Source organism: Fusarium musae, chromosome 1 (assembly GCF_019915245.1).
Source record: "Fusarium musae strain F31 chromosome 1, whole genome shotgun sequence".
Lineage (NCBI taxonomy): Eukaryota > Fungi > Ascomycota > Sordariomycetes > Hypocreales > Nectriaceae > Fusarium > Fusarium musae.
The window spans coordinates 3339539-3359436 of record NC_058387.1 but is presented as its reverse complement, the minus strand read 5'-3'; the positions used below and the strand labels follow the sequence as shown (position 1 = coordinate 3359436).

The window sequence follows — 19898 nt, the reverse complement described above, 5'->3', positions numbered from 1 at the left end:
GTTTCAAGCCCTTTCACCTTCCCTTTCACCCATCTTGTCTTGACCAAGGCTGACGAGTGAATAACAGCCGACATACCACAGAATGATGAGACCAGTGGTGCTATCTGTCAGTATCTGACCCATTTCCAGAAGCCTGAATTCTGTCCATGTGATAAGACAAATGTGTGCTATGGTCACGCAAAGACTTTGGTTGGTACGAGGGAGGAGGCAGGGGCAGCAACCGGTGAGAACAGCAATTACTTTCACTCTTGGCCGATAATTAGAACTAAACGATCGGTCCGATCGACATCCTGTTGTGTGTGTCATTATTGCGAGCTTCTTACGATAAGAACCTGGTAGCTGATGTTCGAGCCGGGCGCACTAAAGAACGGCACGATGCAACTCATGTCCCTGAGCTGCCGCCAACAAGGCGTGGCCCAGCCACAGATTCTGCATGAATACGGCTGCATCTTCGTGTGTTATATTGCATTTTGATGCAAGTGGGATATGCGTGGCTGCGTCCACGTCTCTTGGCTTGACGATGTTGTCTCTTCTCTCGCCAAGTTGTAGTGTTTTCGATGCGAGAATAGGTTCCTGGCGATATCACCCAGCCTGCGACGTCGGATGGATGGGATGGCAAACTATGCAGGCTGCAGAAATAATAATCACTAGGCTCTTTATGGGACCACGAGAGGTGTCTTGCTAATACGGTATACTGTGATTGGAAGTTAATTAAGTGGCGCGCTTGCGCTTTTCCTTGGGGAAGGAAGATCCAAGTCAAGTTAGTAAAGTAAGGTTGGTTATCACGATGGACGTTGGAAATTTTGCTTTGCATTAGTACAAACCGCGCAACGGTCTGACGGAAGAAACGTCCGTTACCGTTCACCGGGTTTCCACACTGGGAAGTAATTGAACACCCACGAGTTTCTTATCCAAAGTTAGTGCCTTCTAGGCTTCAGACCGAGGAATCCAAATCTTCACCGGATCCAGCACCTTGTCCCTACCTAAGCGCCGATGAGGAACTCTTTGGTTGATCTAGAAAAGGGCATGGATGCCACATGGAAGGACTAATGTCGTTAGTCGCTATCCACCAACGGGTCTTCCCGCGTTCTAGATGGGGCGTCGTAGACGGGACGAATCGAGCTGTTCCTCGAATAGAAATCGCTGGAGTTTTCTCCTGGATGGGTTCCTTCCAAGTCCTACCTGTAGCTACAACTCGTTCTGGCGATTCTATGCTGCCTAGACGTACTGGATGCAGGCAAGGGAGGTTATACATATGGAGTCGGATCTCTAACTTTGCTTGCAGTCACAAGCCCGTATTCTCTTCAGGCATGTAAGCAGCCATCGGCCAGTTATCGCCCCTATCACCCCTGCTTCATATTCGCCAGCATTGATGGACATTGTCCGTTATCCAGCTCCCACGGTATGGTAACGCAGCAGCAGCTGAGTGAGTTAGCGCAGCCACTCGGGAGCTCCGCGAGCTCTACCCACGAACATTACAATGCTGGCTTTGCGCACTGCCCAAGCCTCCCCGCCCGGCCAGGAAAGAAAGAAAGCTAGGCTCAAGCCCCCATTGAGTGATCCATGGGTGGTAATGGCTCTCCGGTGCGCCTCTCCCGCTTCGGTGTCGGCTGGTACTTGTTATCAGAAATCAAATATATCGGAATGCAGCGTGCTTCGGGGCACACGAGTCAGCGCGGATGACGTTGCCTATACGCAAGATCCCAAATGGCCGGTATTTCGGGAATGAGAAATGTGACTGCTCACCGGTTTGCCAGGAGCCCTTGTTCCCAGAATCTCGGTATTCCCCCACGCTGATACTTGAGGGGGCAGATGCCGGCATTGATCTGTCCAAGCCAGGAACGGTACTTATTGTGGAAGTCGTAGGCTGTTTCTGACGGAGATGGTCCTATTGATCGACCCTGGGCGAGCCCTACCGAGCGCTTAGATGAGGTTGTCTCGTCTTGATATTGGTTAACCAATCGTGGCCTGATGCTTCACGGAGCATACCTGGCGGCCCATCTCGCTTAGAACTCCCGATTTCTTAAGCTGGGTTAGGCCATTCAGTTTCGAACTGATTAATCTGTCAATTCCCGTATGTAACACTGTCTGAAAGCCATGACCAAGACCTTGACTTGTCTCACCAGAGACTCCTCATGTCTCCCAATTCGAAGTTTCATTGAAGATGTCACTGCCACAATGCCCTCTACCAAAAAAATCCGACTGCCTTCTGTCAATCCTTTGTGGCCACCCGTCACTTGATCCGTTTTCTCTGCTTGTACGCAGTTTTTATAGCTGATCTCTCATACAAGACCGTTTCTTCATGTCAAGTCTAGCATATTCAAAGAGCATTTCGTTATCATCAATTTTACACCTCTATCCTTGTTTTCATGGACGGCATCCAGTTTATAAAACCGTTAGCGAGTCATGTCGATTCTGGCTTCTCATCAGCTTGCGTGTTCGTTTACCACGACCAGCGACGCAAACAACCACCAACGACTCGTTGAGCCATCGCTGGGCCATCGCTGGGCCATCACAGCGCTGTACTCCCACGAAGCCCAATACAAATGACCTTGGCTCAGTGTGTCTCGCTGCATTCATGGGTGCTGAGAACTCGAATCTTACAGGACGTTCCACAGCAACCGTTGGAATAAAAGCAACTACCCAAGCAGTATTGTGACCGGGTCTGATCTCGTGTTTTCAGGAGGCAATTCAACGGATACCTGCCTTGATCCCTCCGCATGGAAAGCGTGGATGATTTGTGTCTGGGAACGAAGAATATTCGTTTGCCAGGCAGCATGCCTCTCCGCAGGTGGAGCCTTAGGGTGTTTGCGTTAAGCGTGAAACTTAGGTGGGAACTGGATCTTGTTGTTCTAGTCTCGATATTGGAGGCAATCTCCATCGCGGGCGACTGCTTGCCATATTTGTTCACTCTTTCTCTCCCGGCAAGAACAAGTTGTGATCAGTCACTCTCGGTTACACAAGAACCAACAGGCTTCCTTCGATCATGTGATCAGACAGCATGACCAAAAAGAACCGCGTACCTACTGAGCAATGAAGCCAACCACCCAAAGTGACCCAATTCGGCCGTGTCATTCATCTCTGGTACTGTCGCACGACAACGCATATTCTTTTCCCTACGCTTGATGCTGACCGGTGGCACGTTCGGCCTTATCCAGTAAATCTCGCCCTCGAGTCGAACCGAGTCATTTCTCGTCCTGGATTGATATCGGCTACTCTACGCTGCTGACGATTCAACATCTCCTCGCCAACTATTCAGCCTCTGGTGGCCTTGCATCCGAGACTGGAACCCCTCACCACATCCGACTGTTTGTGTTGGGTAGCATTTAAGACATTTGTGCAGGTACTTGGTGGTTTGCCGTGGAACGCTGCGCGCTGCTGACTTGGACTTCTAGTAGCTTTTGGTGCCCAGAGTATTCATCAGCCCATGCCATGGAGTTGAGCCAGGAATCTATTCACGATGTTATCCACCCTACTGCAGCCTTCTCGGGTCCTCCATCAACCACCCAGCCGGGATCGGCGGTTCGGGATGACCATGTTGTTGACTGGCAAAGCTCATCGCTGAACCCAAAGAACCGCATTGATAGCCTCAGCCCACTGGATCGCCCTCTCTGGCGCATCGATGGCTGCACTGCTTTCGGAAGCCAGTTCTATGCTGTTCCTTTATTCATCGACTCGATGTCTCCTATTCGAATGGATGTTTTTATTCCTGAGCCCTCGAAGCTCTCGCCAGAGCTTCGGCTTGCACTCCATGTTGATGTGGCATTTCATACCACGAGTGCAATGCGCATTTCGCGCCTAGGAATCACTCAACATGTGCTCCGCATTCTGCAACACTGGACAGCTCAGCAGCAGGACCCTCTGAAAATCTTCAGTAACATACCTTTTGGTTCTAGAATTGTGCTCAGGAATATGCCCATGAACGTTGCCGACGCGGAGGTTACCATCGCTCCAACTCACTATCTTGAACGCCAACTTCTGTCTGTGGCTTCTCTTGAGAATGCTTGGGGAAGCGACGTTGAGTTGCCGCCGACTGTCGATCTTGGTGACGTCGTATACGTCTCACAGCTACACGACAGCGTCTGCCTCGTCAGAATCGGAGGCAAAATATGGATTTTCAAGGCACTTACCAGTTACACCAAGTACCTTTATCACGAGCTAAGGCAGCTGCTCATCATCCCACCACATCCCAACATTGTCTCTCGCCCTGTGCACCTGGTTACAAAGAAATGCAGTTTTGGGAGTAAAGTGGCTGTCGTCGGATTCACTCTCGAGTACCATATCCACGGAAGCCTGCGTGATCTGATCCCCTTTCTCAAGCTTCACAACATGGTGTCTCTGGAAGACGAGACAAAATGGGCTATACAACTAGCGTCGGCATTGGTGCATCTTCGTACAACATCCAGTATCTTCTATCCAGATCTCAGATTGGACAACATAGTTCTTTCAGCTAGTCGAGACGCTGTTATGGTTGATTTTGAGCAGCGTGGGGTCTGGTGTGAGTTCGCCGCTCCTGAAGTCAATGCTCTGGAGTACGTAAGGCTTCTTGCTATCGATGAAGAAATACCCGCAGAAGTCAGCGAAAAGTATTCGAAACTCTTGACAGAGATGCTTCCGGATTGGGAAGCGATGGGTGAGAGCGAGGAGTATAAGTGGCCATGCACAGGCTACAATGTCCCATGGGCATGTCTTACACCAAAAGAGCAGGAGGCATGCGAGGTGTATATGCTTGGTCGTGTATTGTGGTGCATCTTTGAAGGGAATAGCGCTCCCCAAAGAGCCGCAGTCTGGCTTTCATATCGATGGGAGCCTCTGGTCGAATTTCCAGGATACACGAAGACTCCGGGAGCCATGCAGAAATTAATCGATCGTTGCACACGTGGAAGGCAAAATGGCCTTAGTAGGCTGATTGTGAGGGAGAGAAACCAGCTCGTGCTCCGCGAGCTCGAGAAAACAGGGCTCTCCACCCCCGATGCGGTGCAGCGGACGGCCAAGGAGTGGTGGTCGAGAGAAATCGATGCATCAGAGACGTGGCTCAGGCGAAGGATTGAAGGTATGAAGAGGGGTGATTGGAAGGAGAACTATTACGACCGGCCTAGCTTGAAGGATGTTCTTGCGGAACTTGAGGCCTTTCGCGATGAAAGGGGATTCAAGTTCTGACTTGGGCCGGTGACAATCGGACAATCCGGATACGTCTCACTCTCCACTCAAAGGCATAGCAAACAGCAAGCGAGTTATTTCAATAAGAAGCAACAGAGTTTGATACACTAAATTCATTTTCATGGGTATGGTCTAGTTACCTAGTTTTTTTATTATATGAGTCGCGATATTTGGTATTCAGCTTGTAAAGTCGTTAAGCTATTCATATCAATAAGTGATGCTTATTTCCGATGCACTTTGTCGCCAGTCGCCCAAGCCTTCTTGCCTTATCTGGTTCTCCTTGTCTTGCGGCGGCCCGTTTGCCCCTGAACGGACCTCTTCAAACCAGATCCTGTACTCGATGTTCTCAGTCTTCCCAGCAATGCCCGGAATCGCTGTACATAGCCAGCTGGTGCTCCGTAAATCTCAATCTTGCCGAGAAGTTCCTCGAGGTGATGTAAGAATTGGCTCGCAGCTTCGGGGATCAAATTAAGGACGTTGAGAATGAAGTCTTGATCTCGATCGCCAATTAGCCGCAGGTATAGGTTTCGGTCGATGCGTGGTGCATCTACTGGACCATGGTCTTTATTGCGAGATACTGCCAAATCCAGAATGTGCACAAGGCTACGAGCTGCTGACAGGGCTTCTCTTGCTGAAATAGGGCTTTCGCGGGTATAGATATCGTGGCGCATTCGACGAACGCAACCTAGAATATGTGAAGCTGCCCATGGAACATCTCGGGGGGGATCAGGGTCTGAAGCCTGGCCTGGGGTGTCGAGATCTCGAACAACCCGGTTAATGCGCTGAGTAAGTTTGTAGAATACGTCATTTATAGGGTCTTGTGGGCGAGCTAGAGAGCGGAAATAGTGGAAGAAGTGATGGTTATCTTGAAGCATGCGAGATATGGTTTGTTCCAGGTCGTTTCGGTTGATCATCTTCATGTTATGAGAAACATTCTCAAAGATATCTGGTCGGAAGTCCCCTGGGTCCATGTTATAGACAGAGGAAAGCATTTCTCGAGCTTCCTGTGCGCGAAAAGCGTCAGGTTCGTTGTCGTATTCCGAGTCCGGGGTGACGAGATGGCAGTGAAGTCCCTCCGCCAGTACATCGAGACGAAAATTAGATATGTTTTGGAAAACTTCGCCCATCTCCTCAGCGTAGCCCGCTGGGTTCATTCTGAGAGGCTTGCTAAGATCAGTTTCGTAAAGAGTTTGTTTGACGATCTGATCTAATAGCCAGATGAGGTGCCGGCAAGGCTGCCCGTCATCTCGGCATGAGCAGCTGAGGTTGGAAGTGCCGTCTTGTGGCGCGCGGATTCGCACAGAGCGCGTGACAAGCTCTGTCATCTGGAATGCATATGTATCGTTTATGTGACGGCACTTTTCCAGGGCGATCTTTGGGGGCTCTTTGAAGGTATCGCGGACGACCGACTGGGTCTCTTTAGGGAGGTGGTCGATGAGATATGTGAGTTTGGTTGGGGATCGGATAGCAGAGGGCTCATCATCATCATCATCATTGTCGTCGTCGTCGAATTCTGAACTGTAATCTGCAGAGCTAGAACTGTTTGAGCTTGTATCAGAGTCAGAAGATGATTCATCGTGGTGAGATTGCTCGGTTCTCCGGCCTAAGGATTGAGCCCTAGCGCGAGAGTGGGTTTCTGAAGACATGCTCTCGAGAGATAGTCGACTTAAACGAGATGAAGGAGGATACATCGGCTTAGAAAAAGGTATAATGCCGTGATAATGTTTGTGAGAATACAGAGTGGTCATTCTATGGCTTTATATCGCATGTCGAGCCAACAAGGCTGCTGCTGGCAGCGACTTATATCGAGAGACCCCAGTTGCGGCCATTGGTGGTTGGTTATAAGCCTCATGGCCGGGCTCAGGGACACATGAGGAGCCCAAGGCATCATTACCAATATAGAACAGAAATTGTAGCCTTTAGACTGGATCCAATAAGTGTAGACCACTGTTCAAAGCTCGCAATAGGTAGAGAGCTAGAGGTTCCAGCTGTGGCTGTGGAATCCCAGTGGTGCGTTCCATGGCAATGGGTGCAGATAGTGAGATAGTCTACCCACTCATGATCGAAGGAATGACTCCTTCGGTAGATGAGTGAAGTTCAGGCAGCTGTTGTTGGTAGCTTTGATGGTCGATGATTGGTTTATGTAGGCTTGACTTACACTTGGATTCTTGACTCAAGTAGATTAAGACGTGCACATGAGATTGCTATTCATCGAATCAACAGGCATATCACAGATGACTCAACACTCAACACTGTCAACACGGTAAATCAATTTAAGAACAATGGCATTCAATACGACCTCAAACTGATACTCTACCTACGTCGAAATCGACGTTGGTTTACTTTACTTCAAAGCCTCCCACACTCAGCCACAAGCCCACTGCCTGGCGGCTAAAGAACCACTCACAGCTCTCCACGGCTGATATCGCGACCTCATCGGCGGCCCAGCTGGTGAATCGGTAGACTTGCAACTTATCCGCAGTTCAGGCCAAGCCCGATGCGACCGGAGAAGCCTGCCGTTTGCGAAGCCAATCTTCTGTCTGGCAAGGCATTCTTCAATTGAGAACCCGAGAGCTGCAGATAGCTTGTCCACCACTTGTTGAGCAGATTGCTAGCCAGCTGAGTGAACAACGAGACATGGTATGTTTCTGTCTGATACAGATTCTTAGAGCCTTTCTTTTTTTTTTTTTTTTGGTGTGTGTGTGGGTGTGAACATCGTTACTGTGGTGTTGTGTGATATTATGATGACAATACCTGAAAGTTAGAGTGGAATGATTGCAAGCTTGGTCAATTACCAGAGACATCCATCTTCTCGAGGAGTGATTAACTAACTGGTATCTTGGCAAATTTCCTTGCTCAACCTACATTTCATGGGTTACTATGAACCAACGATGTTATTATTAGGTCTGAAGACAGCTGAACCTCATAAGAGCGGCCCATGGTCCCTTTCGGTACGGGCTAGCTATAGCAAGGCGCAAAAACAATTGTGAACTATGGCTTGTCCAGGTAGATCGTCTACCATGGATCACTCTCATTGAGCAATGTCCATGCAGAGAGTTATATTTCATCTCTCGAGCTAGTTCACATGTCACTGGCAAGATTTCTCACAGGGCCCAGTCCTTGTGCAGGTAGCCTTCAATCTTGAAGGATGCCATAAGCCAAGACGCTTTGAGAAGGATTGATTCTCTCATTATCAAAACAACCTGACTTCAATCTAGTTTACTGGTGTTTATCCGTTTCTTTCCCCATTGCTGATCTCAAATTTCATAAAAATGCGTGACGTAAACCCCCCTAGCGAGAGAGGTGGAGAGTCGAGGCCATTTCTACGTCACATCTGTATGGTCGCGAGTCCGTCAGGCAGATCATAACTGTGAACGAGGGGGGATTGGCTTCTCATGGCCAAGGCTTCCAGATCGAATAAAAATAAAAGGAACAAAGAGACGCGAAATGCAACAAAAGCTATCCACAGGCAACAACATCATCAAGGCCTTTCCTATCCCAGGCCATGCTTAAAAGAGCAGTTTGTGACTGGTCGTATCGCCACTTGCTGAATCAACCTTGAAATTTTCCCAGTGCACCTAATTCCCAGAACCGTGAAGGAGAGGTGTTTGCGTGTCAAGCGAAGTCCGAACCAATAGTAAAACCACCTCAGAGGTGATGCGTATTTAGGCTCCTGTTATAGAGCCCCTCCAAAAAGCGATAGAGATGCATCATGCACAGGTTAGTGCAGGTCGGAGTCCATCATCGAAACGGACGACTCGGGAGGATGCGCGGCTCTTGGCGGTTGCTTTGGTTGGGGTCCTGCCTTTTCGGAGGATCGTCTTCGGATCCGGCGAAGGAGATTTGGGAGAAGACGAAGACCGGCCTGCAGATGAGGATTTTGAGTTCCTAGGCAGGCTATCCGCAGACCGGTCGGATTGTCAATCGATGCCATGCTGTTGCTTGAGCTGAGCTAAAGATTCCCGACGGGCTTCGAGGTCCTCTTTTGACTTGGCCATCTTGTCGGGCTGGTGGTATAGAACTGTGACTTTGGTCAGTATTCAGTTGCCCCCGTACATACGCCCAACACAGTCATCGAAAAAATGAACCGTGAAACGGAAGGGTGGCGAGGCGGACGCACCAACGAGGTATCGGTTTTGGAAATTGAAGCCGTTGAGCTTGTCGCAGGCTTGCTTGGCGTCGGCTACGTCTTCATAGACAACGAAGGCAGTACCCTTGGTGTTGTTGGCGATACCCTGTCGAACCTGGCTACAATGGCTGTCAGTATTATTAAATCGCAAAGCGCATATCGTCCCGGAGTGACAAGAAGATTGTCTTCAATGACAATAGTCGCGTGTCGAGTAACAGGGTCTGTGCATACCGAATTGGGCCAAATTTTCCGAAAAGGTCGAACAACTCTTCCGGAGTGACGTTGTAACTATGAGTCGATATCGATTAGTCGCTATCCGGGCAGGAGGTTATCATCGCGTTTCCTATCATACCTCAAGTTCTTTACGAACAGAGCTCTAGATATCAGTTAGCGAATGTTGGACAATGTATGTAGGTACGTATCGTAGAGGTCGATCGAGGTCGAGGGTGCGATGTGATAAATGGGGCGCAAGAATTCGAACGATGGTTTTTGTTTCTATGCCAGACGCAACAGGCGGGGGCAGCGACTTACCGATTGACTTCTGGGGCTAATTTACCGCCGCGACTACTCATCTCTTGGATGATGGTATGATGGTGATGATACAGGTTCTGTAGGAACGGAGAGGACGCGGTGCTTTAACGGGACGAGAAGAAGGGATTTGAGCGGAGCGGAGAATGGGAGGACGGGCGACGGAAGGCGAGATCTATGCACGTGACCTACTAATCGGGTGACAGCACCTACGGGAGGAGCGGCTTTTGACGAATCACGAACGATTAGCGTGAGCAACGTCGTCACTCGATGCTAAGGAACTCCAAAGGCGAGGAGAGATATATGATAATGGGAAGGCATATGGTTTATCCCAGTTGCTCCTGTCAAGCAACTACTTCTTATGTTTTCTTCTCACCTTTTCACAACTGTCTGTCCATGCAGATTGCTCCGACATTCGTCGCGCGACCTGACCAGATGTCATTATCAAGTCACCGCATCTTATCCATACTCACTCAAGTCAGGCTAGATGAGTGACCTGTCGCTACTTGAGGCTTACCAAGGACAGCGTTGTGACCATGTGGCCAAGGCAGATAAGGCCAGGTACCGTGCAAGTGCACCGCGACATGGAGTTGCGTACCCGCCGATAGAGAATTGAGCGGCACTTCTAAGCCGAGGTGCAGGCAAATGGGCCCTGTACTCCGTAAGGACAGGCTAACTACTAGCGCCTTTGCGTGCTTAGCTAGGTACTTAGGTATGGATGTATCATTGCGGCTGTGAAGGGCCTGGTCACCTGGACACGTGGAGGACTTGTTTTCAGGGATCCCTGATCAATCAACAACCAACCTGAGTCGATAAGTCGGTCCAGGTTAGCTCTCAGTTCAAAGACTACAAAGACCACCGCAACGTGTTCGCAAGCCGAATCAAAAGCCTGATTTACCAATTGAGGGAGGGCAACTTTGCTCAGCTCATCAGTACCTAGTTTATACTGTCGTATACTCAGTTTATTGTCCATCGAAAAAAATCTCGGTTGCTCAAACACAAGAAATGACTACTATTACGGTGGGCCCTTTTATGATTCTCCATTGGCAAATGTGGTTTCTTCCTCGTCATTGGTCAGCACTGCTCCATACCTAGGTTAGTAGGTACCTAGAGCATATGATGTCAAAGGACTCATGGTGACAAAATACGAACGAGTACCCAAGAGTTCGAAAGCTGCAGCCCTCAGGCAGCCCGTGACTATGCTGCACGGAAAGAGGCATCTTATATTACTACGGAGGCGGATCAATCTCATTCATTCACATGAGGTGCGTAGCACGGCTCAGTTTACTTCACCACCAACATAATTCAGTCTCGCTTTACATCGCCTCCCATCCGCTCTCTCTCATAAGATAAGTCGTTTTGAACAAAACAGTTTAAATGTATTATTCGGGGGTTGTGCTAGTGTTTTATAACTAATAAACCAGCTCTGGTCTAAGTAAGGCTCGGTTCATGCCTTACGGCTGCTGCAACACATCTCTATCTTGCAACAAAGAGTTGATCGACATGAATGGCTCCACAACGCCTCGTTTCGGTTATGATGTCCTCTCCGTATTCGACGTTCCTCCAAACGCCCGAGACTTCCTCGCCAACGTCATCGAGTCCCGTCAAGCACCAGAAGAGACCGAAGAGCTCTTCCAAGAGAGCCTGCTAGCACGCGCTACAGACTGGCATTATCTGATCGAATGTGCCAAGTCCATGCGAAGAGCTCGCCCAGAAGATAGAAACAGCCTACAAGCGCAAGACGTCCTTGCCGATGTATGGTATACTCTGAGCGGGCATGGTCCTCCACCCAGCGAGGAGCCTTGGGAATTAACCGACAGGCTCATTGCTCGGGCTAAACAGCTAGAGGTTGACCCCAAAATCCGACCACCACATATCACCGAGCAAGTCGAAAATCACCGACAACAGTGGCTTGGATCAAAGGGTTTCCCAAAGACAACGACATGTCTCACAACATCCCCTTATTGGTCGGACCAGCCTCAAGGGAGGCGCCCAGAAGGAATTAAAAATCTTGCGAGATGGAAAGATCGAGCATGTCTCCCTCTAGCTTCTTCACAAGCACGCATCTCTGCAATACTACATTCACAGACGCCCGACAATGAGACTCATCAAACTCTGAGTGTTGATAAGTGTGTTGGTGGGCAGGGTTCCCCGCAAGGAGGCGCTCTATGCGACATGACCCTGATTGTCAAGCCTCAAAGTTCAATTTCGCCATACTTTGTGGCCACTTCAGCATCGGATGAGGCTGGTCAAGTCATTGCACTTGCGCGAAAGCGACCACCGCGGGGGACTGTTCCTTCAGTCCCCTTTGCGCCTCTCACATCGCAGGAGTTTGGCCTTATCCAAGAAAAGTTTGCCCACGAACCATTCTGGCTCCTCATTGTGGTGACGTTCCTGATTCGGACCAAGGGCACGCAAGCAATACCTACATTTTATAAGGTAAAAGAACGATTTCCTACGCCAACGCACATTGCAAGCGAAGAAAGCACCGAATCGCTCGTCGAGATGATACGCCATCTTGGCTTGGCGGAGCACCGCGTAAGTTTGATGAAGAAGTATGCCCGGGGCTTCTTGGATCAGCCTCCAGTTGCTGGCATCTATCACAAGGTGAAGAAGTACGACCAAAGAGACATGGACCCACTGAGTCTGTATCAACATGAAGGAAGTAGTGCACTGTTGGCGGACAAGGACCCATGTGGGCAGGATCTTTTAGAGGCCTGGGAGATTGGACACCTTACACAAGGCAAGTATGCTCTAGACAGCTGGCGTATCTTCTGTAGAGATGAGCTACTTGGGCGAGCGACAGGCTGGAACGGCGAGGACAGAGATCCTAAGCTTCAGCCTGAATGGATGAGGGTTCGTCCAGATGATAAAGAACTAAGGGCATATTTGAGATGGATGTGGATGAAAGAGGGCTGGGAATGGAACCCAGACACAGGTGAGCGTACAGTTCTGTGCGAAGAGTTGCGAAATGCTGTCAATGAAGGGAGAGTTGTGTATGATGAGAAGGGTGGGCTGAAGATTCAAAGTCTGGCCTATTCAGAAAATGCTTTTATATTGGGAGAGGAAGAGTTGATGGCTGAGAGCTAAATAAAAGTCATGGGCTACTGATCAGCCTTGGCCTGCTGCGTTGGGAACTCACTCGGACGAGTATATACTTAGTAGGTAGTTGCTGAGTCAACGACACCAAAGTACAGAGTAAAGGCCAAACATATTCAAACACGAAAGATTCATCCACCTACCACAGCCCGTATTTCAGGTATTTTACCTACGTACTAATTTAGCTGTCGAGTCTGTCTGTTTGGTCTACCATAGGTGGTGGCCATATCGTGATACGCCACTGAGGTAGCATCGATTTGGGGGATGTTTCCATTCTTGGACCATTTAGCTCCCGGCTCTAACCAAGGTGGTGATGGGGGGGGGGAGTGGCTGGGTCCCTTGCTAAGCCTAGGAAGGTCCCTAAGGCAAGGCACTGTCTAGGTAGGTTAGTAGTTATTAGCTGCCCTTCCTGACCTGTACGAGAGAGGAAGACGAGGTGAGGTCCGAGAGCACCTGCAGAGCTAGGTAGTCGGTACCTTTGATTTCCCCTCTGTTCGGCAGTAGCTCAAAGTCATGCAAGGTCTCAGTTGAAGCACAAATAGAATGGAAGGGAGAGGAGCTTAAAAGTGGGACGGCAATAGGCTCCATCACGGGATCTCTAAAGGACACCGTTGTACAATCAGACCCGACCCTAACCTAAGCCAATCCGATACTACATTACATATTCTCTATTCGACTCGTCTCGTCTGAGCTGAGGTCATCGCCTGCAATTGATTCACAAAGGACAGCTCGCCTCGTCTCGTTCCTGTTGTCTTGCCTCTCCTTGCCCTATTTCTCACTCCTTTTTTATACTTTCCGTAAGGTACCTAAACTTTGTTTGTCGAGCTTCTCAAACAAACACCCCCCAATTGGAACTCATCTGCTTTTGTCTCTGGTCGAATCCAAACGCCCTGAATATCATCCCATCAGGCTTCACCAGCTGCTCCAAGTCTCCTTCTCTTCTGCTTCACGACGACCACCGACTTCCATTCCTGGGAAGCATCGCCCTGTTTCGTCTCGCCCGTCAGCAGGTCTGCACGTGAAACAAGCTTCCACACGACACGAACCTCTACACAAAGCAATGTCCCAGCGATTCAACTCCGGCTACGGCCTCGGTGGCCCCGCGCCTTACGGCGGCTCACAGGCTGCTGATCCTCAGCAGGGTGAGGGCTTTCTTGAGCAGATTCGTCCCTATACTAGCAAGATTGAGGATGCGCTCGACACAATCAGCGAGCCGATCAAGCCGTGAGTCGAGCGACGTCCTTTATAAAATACCTTTGAAGCTCCGAGAGCTGACCATTTGTCCTCTTTGACAGCTACCTTCCTGCTATTGGCCGTTTCCTAATCGTCGTCACTTTCTTCGAAGATGCCCTTCGCATTGTCACCCAATGGTCCGATCAGCTGCTTTACCTGAAGGACTATCGTCATAGTAAGATGCGCATTGCGTTTCTGGTCCCAGAGGACACGGTTGGCAGTACTGACACATGACAGTTCCTTCCGGTATCACTCATCTCTTCCTGCTCGTCAACATTATTGCCATGTTTTCTTGCTCTACTCTTGTCATCATCCGAAAGCATTCCGACTATGCCGTCGCCGGTCTTATGGGTGTTGTTGTCACACAGGCTCTAGGCTATGGTCTCATTTTCGATCTCAACTTCTTCCTCCGAAACCTTTCTGTCATTGGTGGCCTTGTCATGGTCCTGTCCGACTCCTGGGTTCGCAAGACGCAGGTCTTTGCAGGACTTCCCCAGATCGATGAGAAGGACCGCAAAATGTACTTCCAGCTCGCTGGTCGCGTTCTGCTCATCTTCCTCTTCATCGGATTTGTCTTCAGTGGAGAGTGGTCTCTCTGGCGTGTCATTGTCTCCTCGCTCGGAGGAATTTCCTGCGTCATGGTCGTTGTTGGCTTCAAAGCCAAGTACAGTGCCACGCTTCTTGTTGTCATCCTGAGCATTTTCAACCTCTTGGTCAACAACTTTTGGACAGTGAGTAGCATGCGGGGTGTGCCGACTGTATATAGAATGCTAACAAGTCGTATAGCTCCATGAACACCACCCCCACAAGGACTTTGCCAAGTACGACTTTTTCCAGATTCTATCTATCGTTGGTGGTCTCCTGCTTCTCGTCAACAGCGGCCCTGGCCAGTTCAGCATCGACGAGAAGAAGAAGGTCTACTAAGTACGGGACCAGAACCAGTACAGCAAGCTACGTCCAGTACAGGGGGCGCCAAGGTATCCGGCGTTGGCAGGGCATTTCCTATTTACTATCCCGAGAAGGAAATTGATGCAGAAAAAGGTGCGATTATGTGCATGATGGCCGAGCGCGTGTTTTGGTGATAGTGGAGTGGCACCAGTTCTGGCAAGGTATATGGAGAATTTAAATCTGCCGTTACAGCATATCAGACGAAATGAATACATGGATGATCTCTACTTTGGGTGATGTTCATATCACAGATAGGTTGGGATGACTGGCGTCTAGACTTGTTTTGTTTGACCGGTTGTCGTGGATTGGAGACAGCCTTAGGGAGCAATTATCCCATGTGATTTGCCGAACAATGGGCTTTGTTTGTATCTCCTTATATAAAGACCAACATTGAATGGAAACGAAATCAATGCCTGTTTGAACAAATGGTGGACTGCATTTGATGGTGGGTGTTATATCAAACCAGGTCAAACTGAAAAGAAAGGAGAGGTAGGATAATCATGATATATATATGTTTGTACTCTTGAACCATACTGTGCTTTAACCTCCTGCTATAAGCCTCCATGTTGACGGTCTCTCTGAAGCCCAGAGTAGCTTATCTAACGATATGTCCCGATGACCCATTCACACATACCCCTTCACCAAGCCGCGAAAACAGTATCACAGATAATATAAGGGCAAAAAGACATACAACAGCGGGAATTCACTGGTCGTCACCGAACCAACTACTAATCCGCCCCTTATTAGTTTATCTATGGGAGATCAGACGGGATCCCGAGTTCTCTAGTAGGTATGGTCGTATGTGAAAATGATGTGTTCAAGATTTGCCTATGGAGAGCGACGAGAATCATCAGGCCTATCTAAGTAGGTAGTTGCTGGGTGAATAAAATCTTCGTGGCCCTCCTGCAAAATTGGCTGAGTGCCTGAGTTAGGTCTGTACAGCTCAGGGCCGAGAGCTGCCATTCTACCACATCTCTATCTCTATCCCTGAACGAAAGTCGTGATAACCTCAACAAGCTATAAAGTTCGCACTGCTTTGCCTCACCAACAATGAAAAGTGAGGCCCATCAATCCTGTCAGACCTATAAATGTCACAGGTCATATACAACTGCTACATATATATAAGTCCTGGCTTGACCTTAAAGAAAGCCTTCTGAGATTTTTGGTTTACTCTCAACAACTCCACCCACAGGATGCTTCGACCTTTCTGACTTGGTACGATAGATATGTGAGATCATTAGCTCAATTGACGGAGTGTAGCACCGGCCAGTCATCGGCATGTCCACCAGTCTCGTCCACTTCGTGGATATCAAATACGATCACGTAGCATGCCAACATGTCTCGCTTGGAATTTGGAATAAACGAAACAAAAATATATTTATACCATTACTTTTCGCCAAGCTGCCTCGTCCCCATTAATAACTCGTTCATCATGGAACACAGCGTACTAACTGCTTGACGATCATCAGTCCGTCACATACAAGGCCATGCCTTGGGTAAGGGGTTCCCCAAGCTTTGGCTCTGCCTAACAAGGATGCAGTGCGGTTATCCCAATCCACAACTTGGGATCTTTGGAGTGGCCAAGTTTTCTAGAGGACAAGACCCTTGGTCTGCTTCAGCTTCTTGACGTTGATGTTCCTCAACATGGGCACCCAGATGAAGAATAAGGACGCGATACCAACACCAGCAGCAAGCATTCTAATCTGGGCAAAGCCATAGGACTCCTGAATGGCAAGTCGTGCAGGGCTGTTGACGGGGTAAGCCAGCTGATTGACAATATTTCCAGCAATCAGTGGTGCATTGGCCAGCTCTGACTCTGGGAGGTTCTTCATAAGCTGAGGGATAAAGGTATTCGTCCAGATAGCACCCGAGATGGCTCCTCCAACCGCACCACCGACTCCTCCAGCAACATACAAAGTAGCAAGCGCAGCAGCGACATACTGGTGGGCAACGGCAGCAAGGACAGCAAGCTGCATGACCAAGATGAAGACAGCTCCACCGATGGAGATAAAGATCTCGCACATAATGATGTATCCAACATACTGGTTAGGAGCGCGGAAGTGGATCATGAGACCAAGCGCAAAGATGTAGATGGGTACTGCAAAGTAAAAGGTCCATTTGTAGAAGCCAGTCTTTCGGATGAGGAAGCCGACGATGAAGAGAAGAACGCCTGAGACGACCTGGAAAGTAGAGTTGACATAGCCGGCCTCAGCAGGGCCGAGGTTGACAACGACCTGCAAGAATGAAGTAAAGAAGTAGTTCCAAGTATAGTAAGAGATCTGGTAGGTAAGATCGATCATGCAAGCGGCAACGACAGACCTATCGAGGAGGAAGCGCCCCTGCAAGAAAGGAACAGGGGCGAGCCAATACTCCCAGACACCAAAGAAGACGAGAGTGCAGAAGCCGACCACGATCATGGCGATGATGTAGCCAGTAGACCAGCCGTCAGGCGCGTGTGCAGCCAGGTTGAAGGGGAGGAGAAAGACGACAAGACCGCCGCCAAAGAGGAAGATTCCGATAACTGTGATTGTCAGTATGAGCCGCTGCAAGAATTTGATGAGAGTTACTGACCGTCGAACTCGTTGAAGACCCACCAAATGCTACCAAAGAAGCCCCGGTTTCTATGAGTCTTGGTGACTGTTCCCTTCTTGAAAGCCTTGTGAAGATTGACCTTCAAGACAAGGAACAGAGGAATAGTGACACACGGCAGAACGATAGCGATCCAGCCGAAACCCCATCGCCAGTTCTTGACATCGAGGACAAAAGCAGCGGCAGCCTTGGAACCGGCAAAAGCCGTAATCATGTATGGCGAGGAAGTAAAGGCAAAGGCCAAACCTCGGTTCCGGAGATTAGATGCATCGGCAGCGAGGACACCAACAGCATAAATCATACCTCCCCATCCGACAGAGTAGAAGACTTGCGCAGCACAGAAGGTGGCGAGGTTCTGAGATACAGCCATGAGGATAAGACCAAGAGTTGCAAAGCCACTCATGAGCAAGAAGCCCTCAGCGCGTCCCCAGACGTCAAGGGCCTTGGCCATGGGGATGTAGCAGGCTGCAGTCATGGCGTCTGACACGATGGGGATGGTGGTCATGAGGGAATGAGCCTGCCACTCGCTGGTAACATAAGGCACCAAGACGAGGTAGAAGGAACCACGGAATCCACTTATGAGGAAGAGTGTCCAGATGCTGTTGAAGTCTGGTTAGAGATATGCCGAGAGTCGGTTTAGGGAGTACAACTTACAGACACAAGAGAGCAGCCAGGGATCCCTTACCCCAAGTGAGGGTAATGGCCTGAATCTCCTTGACTCCAGTCTGGACATCTTCACTGGGCACATCAGAATCGTTGCCCTTATCGTCAGGAGGGAGAGCACCAGCAGTGGCCTCCTTGTCATGGCCAGGACCAGTCTCGGTGATAGTCTCCGGAGCCTCTTCGATCTCCTTCTCGTGGGGAGCCAGAGTATGTGCGACAGGAGTATTATCCTCGCGAGCGAGGCCCTCGCGGATCTTTGCTAGGGCTGACATTTTTGCTGTTGAGTTGAGTTCAACAGTAATTGATAGTGCAGTGAAGTCACGATCGAAGCTGCAACACACTGGAACTGTGATGTAAAGGGTGAGGATAGGATGGGGAACTATTGCATTCTTTATGTAGTGCGATGTAACACTGACATGGGCATATGCAAAGGGCGAGAGTTGGGCGATTATCAGCTGTCTGCCTACATATTACCATGCGTTGGTTCTGCACCGGAACTCTCTCTCCACGCGGTACACTTCCCCTGCAACGGTCCATTGTAGCTTGCCTCGGAGACGAACGAGGCTTTAGGCCAAGGAGCTATCAAAAACATTGGGCTCTGGGCTGAAGGGATGCTCTCAGTTGGCCTTTTCCCCAATAGGACGGGGTCCGTAGCTGGTCAACCGACGGCATCAGATTACAAGTGGCAAACGAGTGGGGGAAATGACCCGAGATCGGAACATGGATGATGTGAAAATTTTTATCTAATCTGATTGATGGATAAGATCCAATCGTCAACAGCTTCATCCTTTCCAGGGGGCAAAGGGAGTGTCATGTCGTGTCGTGTTAGTGGCATGGCAGTCTTGGAAATAAGTCGACATGCAGAATAAGAACCAACAGCACCGCAACGCTAAAATAACTGAACGGACCAATAACATAATGCTAGACCCAAAAATGACGAGAGACTGAATAATTTCTACGATGCCGAAAAAGGCTGCCCATGGACCCTGGTCATATCAAGCGGCTTGGCATAAGCTTGGGATCATCTGAGCCCACTGCAACTAAGTTAGCTACATACATGTGTACTACATAGAAAATCCCTACGCTTTGTGGATGGACCCCTATCGACTCGGGAAACACAGTAGCCAACTTACACTTCAGGTTCGTTGTGCTATTTATTTTGTACCCTAGAGCCTAGAGCCTAGAGGTAGTTTAAGTTTATAAATCGATTTCCCATCTTCAGACAACACAATACAATGGCCGATAGGCTATCTCGCCAGAAACTACCTAATAGGGTGTCTGTGAGCAACCTTGCAGGAATGCCATCTCGTGCATGTTATATGTATGACCAGGTCCAATAACAAGAGTTGAGTGGCCCCCACGGAATGAAACCTAGCTAGTATGTTTTCGGTCTTGAACTTTTTCCTTGAAGCGATTAATCCCGAATGACTGATGTTATGTACTGTACTGTATGTACCGACTAGGTAGTCTAGTTACAACTTGCACGTTGGCTCTCGATTCACCGGTTTACCAGGGACCTACGGTGCCAAGCCATAGTTCAACCGAGCGA

General features: G+C 49.3%; 6 protein-coding genes across 6 annotated transcripts; 3 read left to right on the top strand and 3 right to left on the bottom strand.

The window, feature by feature from the left end:
* Positions 1 to 3432: 3432 nt before the first annotated feature.
* J7337_001008 (uncharacterized protein) lies at positions 3433 to 5160 on the top strand (the record flags this gene model as incomplete). The annotated part of the gene is made up of 1 exon (XM_044818753.1): positions 3433 to 5160. The coding sequence occupies one exon, from the start codon at positions 3433 to 3435 to the stop codon at positions 5158 to 5160; it is 1728 nt and encodes a 575-aa protein (XP_044686455.1).
* A 266-nt stretch (positions 5161 to 5426) lies between these two features.
* On the bottom strand, positions 5427 to 6806 carry J7337_001007 (uncharacterized protein; the record flags this gene model as incomplete). Its single annotated transcript, XM_044818752.1, has 1 exon — positions 5427 to 6806. One exon carries the CDS (start codon positions 6804 to 6806, stop codon positions 5427 to 5429), a length of 1380 nt encoding a protein of 459 aa, XP_044686454.1.
* Positions 6807 to 9080: 2274 nt separating this feature from the next.
* J7337_001006 (uncharacterized protein) lies at positions 9081 to 9861 on the bottom strand (the record flags this gene model as incomplete). Its single annotated transcript, XM_044818751.1, has 5 exons — positions 9081 to 9181; positions 9221 to 9408; positions 9521 to 9577; positions 9642 to 9665; positions 9821 to 9861. The coding sequence occupies 5 exons, from the start codon at positions 9859 to 9861 to the stop codon at positions 9081 to 9083; spliced, it is 411 nt and encodes a 136-aa protein (XP_044686453.1).
* Positions 9862 to 11320: 1459 nt separating this feature from the next.
* On the top strand, positions 11321 to 12907 carry J7337_001005 (uncharacterized protein; the record flags this gene model as incomplete). The annotated part of the gene is made up of 1 exon (XM_044818750.1): positions 11321 to 12907. One exon carries the CDS (start codon positions 11321 to 11323, stop codon positions 12905 to 12907), a length of 1587 nt encoding a protein of 528 aa, XP_044686452.1.
* A 1069-nt stretch (positions 12908 to 13976) lies between these two features.
* On the top strand, positions 13977 to 15073 carry J7337_001004 (uncharacterized protein; the record flags this gene model as incomplete). The annotated part of the gene is made up of 4 exons (XM_044818749.1): positions 13977 to 14140; positions 14212 to 14324; positions 14387 to 14880; positions 14936 to 15073. 4 exons carry the CDS (start codon positions 13977 to 13979, stop codon positions 15071 to 15073), a joined length of 909 nt encoding a protein of 302 aa, XP_044686451.1.
* Positions 15074 to 16686: 1613 nt separating this feature from the next.
* Positions 16687 to 18621, bottom strand: MIR1_2 (mitochondrial phosphate carrier protein; the record flags this gene model as incomplete). The annotated part of the gene is made up of 3 exons (XM_044818748.1): positions 16687 to 17618; positions 17669 to 18285; positions 18341 to 18621. The coding sequence occupies 3 exons, from the start codon at positions 18619 to 18621 to the stop codon at positions 16687 to 16689; spliced, it is 1830 nt and encodes a 609-aa protein (XP_044686450.1).
* Between the last annotated feature and the right edge of the window lie 1277 nt (positions 18622 to 19898).